The sequence below is a fragment of the Nomia melanderi genome, chromosome 10 (assembly GCF_051020985.1).
Source record: "Nomia melanderi isolate GNS246 chromosome 10, iyNomMela1, whole genome shotgun sequence".
NCBI classification, from domain to species: domain Eukaryota; kingdom Metazoa; phylum Arthropoda; class Insecta; order Hymenoptera; family Halictidae; genus Nomia; species Nomia melanderi.
Genome location: NC_135008.1, coordinates 11,957,999 through 11,970,907, shown reverse-complemented (window position 1 = coordinate 11,970,907; position 12,909 = coordinate 11,957,999). Strand labels below are relative to the sequence as shown.

The 12,909-nt window shown below is 32.8% G+C and overlaps 2 protein-coding genes across 12 annotated transcripts in view; one reads left to right on the top strand and one right to left on the bottom strand.

The window, feature by feature from the left end:
* Positions 1-12,909, bottom strand: part of LOC116428679 (dual specificity calcium/calmodulin-dependent 3',5'-cyclic nucleotide phosphodiesterase 1) — a 307,261-nt gene that overhangs the window by 87,525 nt on the left and 206,827 nt on the right. The gene's annotated exons all lie outside the window — the stretch shown is intronic.
* Positions 353-11,699, top strand: AGLU2 (alpha glucosidase 2). Its single transcript, XM_031980653.2, has 8 exons — positions 353-544; positions 3,863-4,050; positions 5,150-5,428; positions 6,264-6,506; positions 7,036-7,221; positions 8,260-8,464; positions 9,493-9,826; positions 10,376-11,699. Exons 1-8 carry the CDS (start codon positions 385-387, stop codon positions 10,506-10,508), a joined length of 1,728 nt encoding a protein of 575 aa, XP_031836513.2. The 5' UTR covers positions 353-384; the 3' UTR covers positions 10,509-11,699.

Sequence of the window (12,909 nt, the reverse complement as noted above, 5' to 3'; positions counted from 1 at the left end):
GACTCACTCTTTTAAGCGAGACTCGGTATTCTGTGATTTTATGCCACGAAGTTCTATGAGATGTCAAATATCGGCAATGTTTCGTTGAAAATTCTCCGATTCCCTCATCTTCCACACCAGTGTCTTTGCATAACTGTGTAATAGAAAAATAATGACGATGTGTCATCGTTCGTTTTATTTATGATGAAACAATGGTATCAATCGTAACAGATATGTTCATTTCGAATCGAATGTTTTCATCGGCAGCCGATCTCATTGCATGATAGAATTGATGTTAACTTATCCTGTGCTCGAATGATAACCGCCAGAGAGTGTCTGTTCTTTTTTACCGTCTTGCGCTGCTTATAAATAGGCCGCGCGATTCCGTCCCGTGCAATTCGAATCATGAAGAGTACCGATCACATTGTTATCATATTGTTGGCGGTGCTTACCCTAGCGGCCGCCGAAATCCGCAACAAAGGATGGTGGAAGAACATGGTATTCTATCAAATATACCCACGGAGTTTCAAGGATTCTGACGGCGATGGTGTTGGAGATTTGAAAGGTATGAAATTAATAAAATTACTTACGTGTAAATTAGGTGTACAAACTAGGTGTTATCAATTAGGTGTAAAAACATACATCTTTAGCTGTGCTCGAAATATTGTCTCATTTTCTCACCCCTTTTGCAAAAGTGATCACTGAACACTTCATCTACTGATCTCAATCGAGGCGACCACTCATCAACTACCAATACGGTTTACGTCATTGCGTAGGAGTGTACGCTTTCACTTGTGCAGATTTGTAACTTTAACCCCTTGCCCTATAATATTGTGTCAGACTCGTGGTGAAGATTTCAAATAAAATTTAATAAACATCAATATTATGCAATTTGTTTGAATGTAAATTCCATTTTATTCCTCTGTTATCAATTACTATACCTTAGAGCACACGTTCATATAGAATAAACATAAGATTTTCTCTTATTTTCAATAAATTATTAATAGCTAAGTAGTTCGATCAATCACAGTTTAGAAAGAAATCATAGGGCAAGGGGTTAAAATAAAAAAAAAAAAAGTACTGTGTCTTTTTAAAATAAAAGAAATATAAGAAACCGCATTATTTATAAGATAACTTCAATCTATGGAGAGCTCGTAATGTCGTTCTGATTTCTTTTTTATTTTTAAATCAACGTAATTTCAGTAGGTTACCGATCGTTAAGCACTCGCAATCGGAAAGCCGATTAATAAGTTCGCGGTAGATAAAGTATTATATCAACTGGCGAGTGGTTAAGTGAGAGAATTTTCATTAGCGACTGGCAATATTTCATAGATTTGTAGAAAGAGTAGGTGAAATATGAATCCTGCTAGCATGCGATCCTTCCCAGAAGAAATAGATAAATTTGTAAAGAAACTGATAATTGTTACGAGTAATAACTTGCAAATGACTTCAATATACAACAAGGTCTAAACGGGTGTTAATAGTCATATAATATTTCTTTAGGTTTATAAAGTCATTTTTTAGATAATTACATCGCTTTTCATGCACATACACATTTTGCAGACGTTTATTTTTTATATTTAAATAAAATATTTTTGTCCAGTGGGTTATGAAATAAATGTTTAGTGTTGACTTCAGAATAACTTTCCAGCTCTATATTCTTACAAATAAAGGATACGGATTCGATTGAAGTGGAATACATTTTTTACGAAATAATTCTTGACATTTTTCTATTTCTACAGAATGGAATTACACGCAGTCTGATAATAAGCATAGATATAATTACTCATCTAACATCCTACTTCCTTTCTTTGACGCGAATTACATAACATGCAGTAGTTAAAACAATTATTTTCGTATGTTTTTAATTCACGGAAGGAATTAATGACAGGTTGACTTGAAAATTTATTTTCAGAATACATCCTAACGTGAGGAGTTGAGTATATTCAAAAACTTTAACAGTTCGAGAATTTTAAATGATTGATCTATTTGAGATGCCCTATGTATCAAAAATATTCATCTACGTAGTGAATAGCAGTATTAACACTAAATTTACGGAACGCGTCAATCAGACGCATATTGAATTTCATAAACATTATTTATTCGTGAATGTTTATGTGGATTTCGATTGAAGCAATTACAAGAATATGTATCGTAATCGTTTATTTTTGAACCTCTAGTTTCGAAGATGTAAATGAACGAATATCAATGTTTCTAGGAACAATAGAATAAACTGTACAATAAATGTCCGTAAATCTAGTGTTAACGATCCGATTCAAGGAAACGAGTACGTCATTCGATCATTAATTACTCGAAGAGTCACTTACGTAGAGATGCGTTAACAGTTGTTTCTATGAATTGCCGACTTACCTATAACAGAAAAATGTGCATTGTGTACAATATAATATTTATATTAACATGACAAATTTGTTTAAGTTGTTTGAATTTTTTAAAGTAATATACAACCATGATATTATTGTTTTGGCGTGAACAATAATTTATTTGATTGTTGAAAGAAAACTTTCTGTGTATGCTACGCCCCACTCACTGAATTAACGGCTACTGGTTATAGAATATACAATGGATGTTGAAAATCGTCGAGCATGACTATGAATTTCACTTCACTTTCATAATAAGAGCAGTTATGATTGTTGTTAATAATCAAGCGGCTTATGATTTTGCGCGAGTCGAAACTGATTTCTTGACGATTCGTATTCTACATCGTTGAGTTTAGTACTGACTTTCTCGGCGCTCTTGCACCCCCGAGGTAATGCAATTCGTCCCCTTCTGCAATGCATGGAAGGGGAACAATCGCGGGAGTGGGTGCAAGAGGCTGCTGAGTTTTTTGGAAAAAGCAATCTGCCAACGGCGGAAGGTCCCGCTACCTTGGGCCTATGTGCAAGTGCCCATGCGCGCGAGTGATCCTTGCCGTTGCGTAAAAATTTGCCTGGTCTATGACTAGTATTTTCGAATTAGGCGGCAATTGCAAATCCGACCATTATTACGAGCTGTAAGCTCTGGCTTACTGCTCTTAACGCTCTAACGTTCTCACCCGTGTCATAAACCAGGCCCATACGAAATCATGATGAGACCATCTTGTTCCGCAACGGAACCATTGTTACGCCGTAACAGTTATAACCATATGTTTAAAATTATCTACTTTATTTTTTATTTGGTATAAGACCATGTACTTCGTATAAAAAAATCCAAATTCATTTAAGTGGAGACAAGTATAAAAATACAATATACTGAAACATGATGGATGTGTGATCATTCATTAATATATTTGCTCTTTGGATGAACAAATCTACTTTCTAGTGCAGTGTCTTTAAAAATCCATTCCTTATCAATACATATATCGTTTAATATATTTTAAAGAACTGCTCTATACTTCCGTTTCTATTATCGCCACACTGTAATCGATAATACCTTGAAATCTCTATCTATCAACTATCAGTAAGTTGTTGCAGATACAGTTGTGAAAAAGCTCAAAAATTCTGTGTCATTACTAATACTAGAAAATTTCCTTCTCTTAGCACAGCAGAATTTTAATTTTCAATAAATAAGGGACTTCTAATGTTACTTCTGTAATTCGAAAGTACAGATATTTAAAAAATTTAAAGAATTATTTCTGTAGAAATAAATCGCCAAATGCGACCAATTGAGATACACTGTATAATCCACATGATTGCGTACATCTCTGCAATGTAGAAAATGCAAGCTTAAACGTAGTATATTGCAAGAGTGTTTAAAAATTATTACAAATTTCTGTCATTTTGTTATGTAGTATTGTAAATTACGAATTTAAACAATTGTTTTATTTTAAATTATTTCTCTAAATGATTGCTTTTCATTGATCTATAACCATTTTCATTCGTAACAGGTATAATAAGTAAATTGGACCACTTTAAAGATGCTGGAATAGGAGCAATTTGGCTTTCGCCAATTAATCGAAGTCCTATGGTAGACATGGGTTATGACATAGCAGATTTCAAGGATGTCGATCCGACATTTGGTACACTATCCGATTTGGATGACCTACTGAAGAAAGCGCATGACCTTGGCTTAAAGGTAACAGTTACACAATACGCGTATTAACACAAGAACTACCGTATCAATCAAAGTTACTGATTTCGATTTTTTCTTCCGCAATTATTGATATCTTAAAAGCAAAGAATATTCGAAATGATCTTGAAAACGAATAGTTTCACGTGAACGTTATAACGAATGTCTGAAGAAACTGAAAATAATCAATTGTTACAATCTTTATAGAGATCACATATTAGTTGTATTAAATGCTCGGTAGTTCTAGTGTTACATATTTATTACGCATTGAGCAATTATAAATGTTATTATGTTCCATGTTTGTTGCATACTTCGAATGAAAAGTAAGCGTTCAATCCATTACTCAGAGGGTAATTATAACTAACGTCATCGTTGTGTCTATAATGGTTTGAATTAGTCTGTTTACAATCTTAAATATGCAAACGTTAGCACATTTTCGACGTGTAATTTATCCCCTTGTTATCGTTCATAATATTCCTGTAAAGGAAGTTAACTATTCCGATGTCAGAGTTACGTGTTCGAACGTAGTCATATCTTGTGGAAAAAGAACACGGAATTTATGGGGGTATTCTAGTTTTGAATGCTGTTTTTCAAGTAATATTTAAGATTTTTTTGAAAAGTGAAACTTTTTGCATTTGGTTTTGGATAATATGTTTATAGGTATTTGAATACACATATTATTTTTTTTAAATAAGTAAAATTACATAAGTTATGTTGTGCTGTTACTTTTAAGAAAAGTTTTCGACTGTTGCCATGATTTTAAGTTCCTGCTAACTTGAGACAAAAAAATTAAAAAGCACCCTGTTGTATGAACGTCTATAGACTGAACCACAGAGGAACAAGTACTTTGACGATTAAAAAGATGGCAACACTTTAAAGCTTGAATGTCAAATCTTCCGTTATTTATTGTTCTTCATCGCGCTAAAAAAAAATAAGAAAGAATTGTTGGAATTTAAAAATTGAAGGTTGGATCATAGCGGCATATATGCTGAAAGTCCTCTATGAATTTTGCGTCAAAAACTGGAGACATCGTGGCAACAGTTTCAATAAATTTGGATTCGAGAAAAACAGGTTTTTACGAAAATGGTTTTTCCTTGGTTTCCAGGTTATTCTGGATCTCGTCCCTAATCATACATCCGACCTACATTACTGGTTTCAAATGAGTAGAAGAAAGAAGGGAAAATATTCTGATTATTATGTGTGGCACGATGGAAAGTGTGCTGATACGAATGATGCAAAGTGTTTGCCCAATAATTGGCTCAGTGTGTTTGGCAAGAGTGGATGGACATACGACCAAGACAGAAAACAGTATTATTATCATCAATTCTACTCGCAACAACCCGATTTGAATTACAATAATCCAGACGTACAAAGGGAAATGAAGGTATGGTTTTATTTAAATTTATAAATTTCATTCATTTTATTTACGGAGAACTTTTATTTACGGAGAAAAGGAACTTTTTACCATTATTGCTTGCAATGGTATAGTCATCCTATGTTATTATAAAAAAAAGGAGGCAACAATGAAACCGCATATGGAATTGAATTTCCTCTGAATTACTTTGATTAGTTGCAACTTGAACACTTGATCGATGATAAAGAAACCAATCATGATATCTATTCTTTTACAAAATAAACTAACTTTTCAAGTAATTAAATGAAATTGTTACATAAGTAAGATTTCTGTGATTTTAAAACAGTAGGGCAAGCATTTAATTAATTATTGTGTTTGTTTATAAACAACAAATCAATTACAATTGGCTACGTCGCATAAAAAGTCTTATCTGCAAATATGTTTTGGCGGTATTGTTGTGAAAATGACACTAAATATAATCCTCAGCCAGAAATATGGACCGTTAAAGGGTTGTCGAAAATCTTATTTCTTCGTGACTTCACCAAAATGTTTGATTTTCATTCGAAAATTATATGAACGTTTGACTAATGTGTTAGAATACTTTCAGATTTTTACAATATTCACGATAATAAAAGATCAAACCTGACCATAAAAGGTTCATATTGTCAGCTACGAGGGTGAAAAACTATACTGCCGTTAAAGAGTTAAACATTTTAATTTGAACTTTATTCATATTGTAAATTGAAGTTTTCATGGTGAGGCTTGCAGTCTTTTTCGCAGATTTCATAAACGATTTAATACCCTCGACAATTTTTGGGATCGAATAACTGGTATAGTTGATTCACGGTGTTACTTTCTGTTGTAGGAGGTGATCAGGTATTGGCTGAATAGAGGAATGGACGGATTCCGTATCGACGCGGTACCGCATATCTTTGAGAACAATATAACACAAGATGAACCTATAAGTAATCATCCCACTGCTAAGCCCGATGAACACAATTATTTAAGTCATATTCTAACGAAAGATCAACCACAAACCTACGAGTTGATAAAGAGCTGGCGAGACTACGTTGATGAATACGCGAACCAAAATAACCGGGATGAAATTGTGAGCACAAAGAGAACCTTCTTCCCTCTAAACGGATACCCTAATTATTCTCTTACCAAGTAGAATTATTTCTTATTAAATTCAATTGAAGATGAAAGAATTCATTGAAGTAACGAACATTTTGAAATATCGTTAAACACATTCAACACTCGGCTAAAGTTTTTGTTCGTACAATCTTGGAATGTTAATATAAAGCTTGTAATTAGATTTTAATACAAATTTTATTAACACATTGAATGCCATGAGGGTCACCGATGATCTCCAACCAAATCGAATTACTATAGTTCACTCAATTAAACGACAATTATTTAGAAACACGTCTATATCATAAATAATGCTACATAATGCGGTGACATTCAGCTAGATGAGCTTGCAATAATAATAACGCAACTCGATCAAATGATTTAATATTACATTTTTTCATTGTGTGTATTTCGCTTTACGAAATCGTGCAGCGTTCAACGTGTTAATAGTGTCGTATAAATATTCATGATGTTAAGAATGACAGACGTTTAATGATATGATATAGATACTGATGACAGAGGCGTACACCAACCTAAATAATACATTAAAGTATTACAACTTTGGGTCTCACATTCCGTTCAATTTCAAATATATCACTGAAGCAAATGCCAATTCCAATATCACACGTTTCAAGGAGATTGCGGATGATTGGATAAGTGGCATGCCAGCAGGTTCTACAGCGAATTGGGTGGTACGTAAATATCAGTACGTGTATATTAATAACTTAGATAGAGTAATTCCGGGTGAAATGGCTCAAACTCATTAAAACTGTTAAAAATTTTCAATTTCTTCCAGTGGTACACTGTATCTTGTATAGAGATCTATTTACTTATTCTTCTTATATAGGTATATTTATTTACATAAAGATATTTCATTTTTTGTTAGGTATTAATAATATTTGTGATGCATCGGTTCTATTGAAAAAAACTGGGCCACCTCTCTCTGAATTACCGTATCTAATCACATCGGCGTAAAAATTATTTCAGCTGAAATAAAAGCTGTTCCTATTTCGAGAAAAATGCGGGAAGAAACATTTTCATTTTACATTAAACTATAGTAAATTATTTCGGAAAGACACGGAACATCTAAATCTACGCTACAAATTTCGAAAATATTTACGATACGTTTTGAACCAGTTACCAACAAAATAAAATGTTTAAACACGATGAAAACTTCGGATTCTGAATTATTTATGAAGAAAGTGAAAAGATGTTTTCAACATCTACCTGATATTTACGTCGCCAGCGATATATCATGAAATGATAAAAATAAGATCCTTACTTTCTATTTTCAAATAAAACATCTTTAAACTGTTAAAAGAAATGTTTGAACATCGTTCTATCATTATTATACGATGCGATGTTTTTGCAAAAATTGTTCTGTCAGTATACAACAACAAAATTGGCGTTCGCATACTCTAACTCTTATTTCATTATTTCACTAGTTCTTCAATATTAGATTAACGTCAATTAACTGTTTTCTACGAGTATACACGTTATCTTAAAACTCAAAATCATACTTATTTTTTCAACAACGAATTATTTAATTTTTCAGATAAAACTGTAATTCTCCTTCATTTTGCTTTAGCTTTTCGTTAGAATACACTTGAGGTGTATTATCCCTACGTTTGACGAGTACACACTTCATTTTTTCATTTTATTGCGCGCACAATAAGAGATTTTCGAGACTAAATTCCACAGTTAATAGGTTAATATACGTGTTTCCATAGATGGGTAATCACGATAGAAATCGTGTTGAGTCCCGTTATCCTGGGAAAGGAGAACATATGATAATGTTGAGCATGATTTTACCTGGCGTGGCTGTGACTTATTATGGCGAAGAAATTGGCATGCAAGATAATACAAACTTCACTTTCTCTGATTTCCGTGACGGTTGTCGTACACCGATGCAATGGGATGACAGTTCACTTGCAGGTGAGCAGAAATTCGTTTAAAATTTTATTCTATTCTGTGAAAGAGAGTGTAAGATGTTTCTGTAAAATTGAATGGATTGAAAAAAAACAAGAACTGTATAAATATGCATATAAATATTAAAATATTATTAATCTTCTAAATACAGAAACTTTCATTGACATTCAGAGAAGATCATGTTTTCCAGTGGCTTGCATAGCTTTCACGATTCTAACATTTGCAAATGAGCAAATATTATTTCGAATTCCATTGACGCTTCATTTAAATGGAGATAACATTTTTCATTGAACTCGAATTATTATTTAGCCTACAATACGCAAACAAGTTTGATCTTGTCTAAATTGCTCTTGTACTCAATTATGAATAGTACAGTCTTTATCGTTAACAAGGCCGAGCATTTTCTATGACAATTTGTTGTACATATATGAGAGTATCAATTGTTTAGTGATATGTGGATAAGTGATTTATTGACAAGCAGGATGACACTTGGGTTGTTATGTTTTTCCTTTGAAAATCGTTAAAATATGAAAAAAAGATTTTATTTTTGTTACTTTTAGTGAAATAATTTGGGGGATAAAACAAAGGGTTAAATTAAACACAGTGATTTCGTGATAAAATAAACACTTTTCAATCTGCATGCGGGCAGTACTGGAATACGAAGGGTTAAGAAATATGATGATATTTGTACAACATCAGTAATGCATTCGTAAGACCTAGGCATTGCGTTTGACACCAGATTTGTAAACATTTATTTACACTTTATTCTATTCTTTCCACAAAATAAATGTTCACTGACATGGATCACCGAAATTAGACCTTTGAAAACAGATAATTAGGATACGTATTCAAACTCGACATATTGAAAATTATTGCATTTACCGTTAATAGTTACAAATTGTTAATAACAGTTAATAATCACCGATTCGCGTGATAAAATCTTATAAATTGCTCACTTGAACCTTGATATTTGGTTATTATTTAACAAGCCAATAACTGTTTTATCATCACTAATATCCGTGTTTTCATGACAGGTTTCACTAGCGGCAATAGCACGTGGCTTCCCGTACACAGTAATTATTTAACCCTAAATTTGAAGAAGGAAAAGGAAGACGCTAATTCTCATTACAAAGTTTACACCAGTTTGGTGGCATTGCGAAAGTCGTCGAACGCGTTGAAAGAGGGTGATGTACACACGGATGTACTGGATAACGATGTATTAGCCGTCAGGCGCAGTGCGAGCGACGAAATAGTTACACTGTTGTTAAACTTCAAGAACGACAGCGTTAATGTAAAACTATCGGATTTATTGAAGAAAAAACACACGGAAGTGAAATTGAGCAGCGTAGGTTCTTCAGTGGCAGCGAAGTAAGTAAATAAAATTATTACCGTAAGATATTCACATACATTGTATGGCAGATCGACGTGCCCGCGACCAGCGCGCATTTCATTTGTTTTAAGCGAGACATGGTCTGGAATGAAACGTGTTATTCATAACTGCCCGTTATTTAATTATGTAAGCCTATTACACACATTACAGAACTGTACAGAACAGAGTCTATTCAAGCAAATCCTTGTAATTGTAATTTTTTATCCTGACAAAAAAATAACTTTCATTTTCGTCGAGAGCGGTTAAAAAAAAGTGTTGAAAGCTTTGTATTACGTTACAAATGAAATAAGGGCGTTCAGAGTTGACCATTCAATGAACTAATCAACAATGTTTGCACTGCTCTTGATTACAATAACCTCGGTTTCTTTAGAATACGTAAATAGTCCCTGAATCGGTTTATTCGCTAGATCTGTATTACAAAGAAATAAAACTTGTTTTACCCGAAAAATCGAACGGATATTTGATGCTTAACTTTCAATTTGTAACATAATATCATGTTTAATAATCATTTAATCTTTATTTTCCAGTGCGATCGTAAACTTGGATTCTTTCACTCTCCCAAGATACGCATCTGTAGTTTTAGTCAGCGGAGCGAGTACAGTCGGATTCTCTCTGATCTCGGTTTTATTATTAGCGGCTATTTCATTGTTCCGGTTATAAAGGTAAAAAATTCCCAATATTTGTGTTCCTCCTACTGTTAAATTTATATGATATTAATTTAACGTTAAGTTCGTGTCATATGATTCTTTTCACAAGTATGCTTGATGAAACCACTTTGTCGTTATCGTTTACTAGAAAAAGAAAAGAACATTTAATCTATATTTGCGCGTACTCTGAAAGCTAACGATTGGTGATATTAGAAATGTAATATATAATTAGTGTTCGAGAAAAATAAATAACACTTAGATTTGTCTAATTCGGCTTGAAATTTCCATTGCGAGTCTAACACGGTGTTATAGTGCGAGGAATAAATTAATGAACGGTCAATCTATCTAATATATAAATAATGATTATTTATGTATATTTACGTGTCTCAAACGCGAACGTGTATCTTGTTAAGAATTACAATGTATTTAAAAAAGAGTATAAAAATCTTGTTTTCTATTATATCGTTTAGTATACTGCGAATTTGCGAATACTTATGTACGTTACTTATGGTACAACTGGATAGGGACTGAATCTATGTCAAAAGATATGTCGAATATATAGAATAAAAATTTTTCATTTGAGACTTCGTTTTCGAAAAAATCGACTTTAAAACTATTTTCGGTATATACAGGTATACTCGACCAAGTCTCAATTCAACGGATATGTAGATTATCCTTGTCCGTGTTAATAATCGTTCTTAATAGTTTTATATTATTTTAATATTTATTTTCTGATTATTTTTATACTTTATTCGACGAGTGTAGAAGTAAAGCAACAGCAATAGAAAAAAAATGATAACACCGATGATGTTTACAAATACGACAGTGGTTTTCATGCATAAGGACAATCTAAGTACAATGATATCTGTTTAGTTGAGACTTGGTCGAGTATACGTGTATATACCCAATATAGTTTTAAAGTCGATTTTTTCGAAAACGAAGTATCAAATGAAAAACTTTTATTCTATATTTTCGACATATCCTTTGACATAGATTCAACCTCCATCTAGATGTACCATCAGTTACATAACACCTAGTATATCATAGCATTTGGATAAAATAATCGAAAATACGGCGTTCAAATCAATTCTTTGTAAAGGTAGGCTTTAAAAGGAACATTAGACAGATTACCTCTATTTGCAATTATTTATTATAAAACAGTGTACCAAGATAATAAATTCATAATAAATTACTGTAAAAAGCATCTTTATTTGAGTATTTGGATTACGCCCCTCTGTTACATTAAAAAATGTAATATTGCATACATATGCTGAGTCGTCTAATTTTAGAAACAACACCTTATATTGCAGTGAGGTAATATTTTCTTCATATTTTCAGATGGAGAGCTTGAATCATTTTAAATAACCAAACAGCTAATATTTATTATTTCAGATTAACATTAGGTTTGCAGGCATTTATTGTACAGTTTATTCTATTCTTTCTAGAAAATTTAATGTTCAGTCATTTAAATCGTCTAAATTAGCTATTTAATTTGTTAGCTGTGGAATTTAGTTTTAAAAATCTGTCCTTTTGTGAGCGAGAAAATCAAAAAATGAAGCGTGTACCTGTCAAATGCAGAGCGAGTGCACCTAGGATATATTTTAATGGAAAACCGAAACAAAATAAAGAAGAATTAAACGTTCATCTGAAAAAATAAAGAATTCTTCGTTGAACAAATTTGTATTATTTGAAGCTTTAAGATGGTGTGTATACTCGTCACAAGCAATTAACTGTTTAAAAACAGATAATTAGGGCGCAAATTCGTCTAATTAGATGAATCAAAATCGGCGTGTACATTTACCAAATAATGTCTACAAAATTCACTATGCGTTAAACTAGTGCATTCCGTAAACCTGGTGCTAACACGCATGTTGCTGCAAAAGTTTCAGGAATCCGCTATCATTTAACTTGTTATTTTCGTAAAGCTTTGCATTTATAAGTTTAGAAAATGCCGACGGAACTTAATGGAAAATATATTGATAGTTTTTATAAAAACAACCAAACCATTACTACAAACTTATTCTTGGCTTTTGTCATCCTATCTCGAAACTTTTACAGCAACCAACGTAACACGATGACTGGAAATTTAAATATCTAATAGACAATCTGAATTATCAAATGTTCTGTGTATTTAGTAGGACCAAGCAACGAATTTCCGTGTTAGGAGCCGCAAATGCTTCACTACCAGTTAGTGGGTTCTCTCACTAGACGGTTGGCTGGCCACCCTTACTGTGTTTCAGCTGACATTGTCATATACACGTATACGTACACCTAGGTAACACACACATGACTCGTACCACAGTTGACGTCTGATAAAAAGAGACACAGAAAGATGACAAATACAGACCGATAGGTCAATGAAGTAGAGATACGGAGGGGGCTATTCTCCTATACATCAGCAAAGCAAGAAAGTA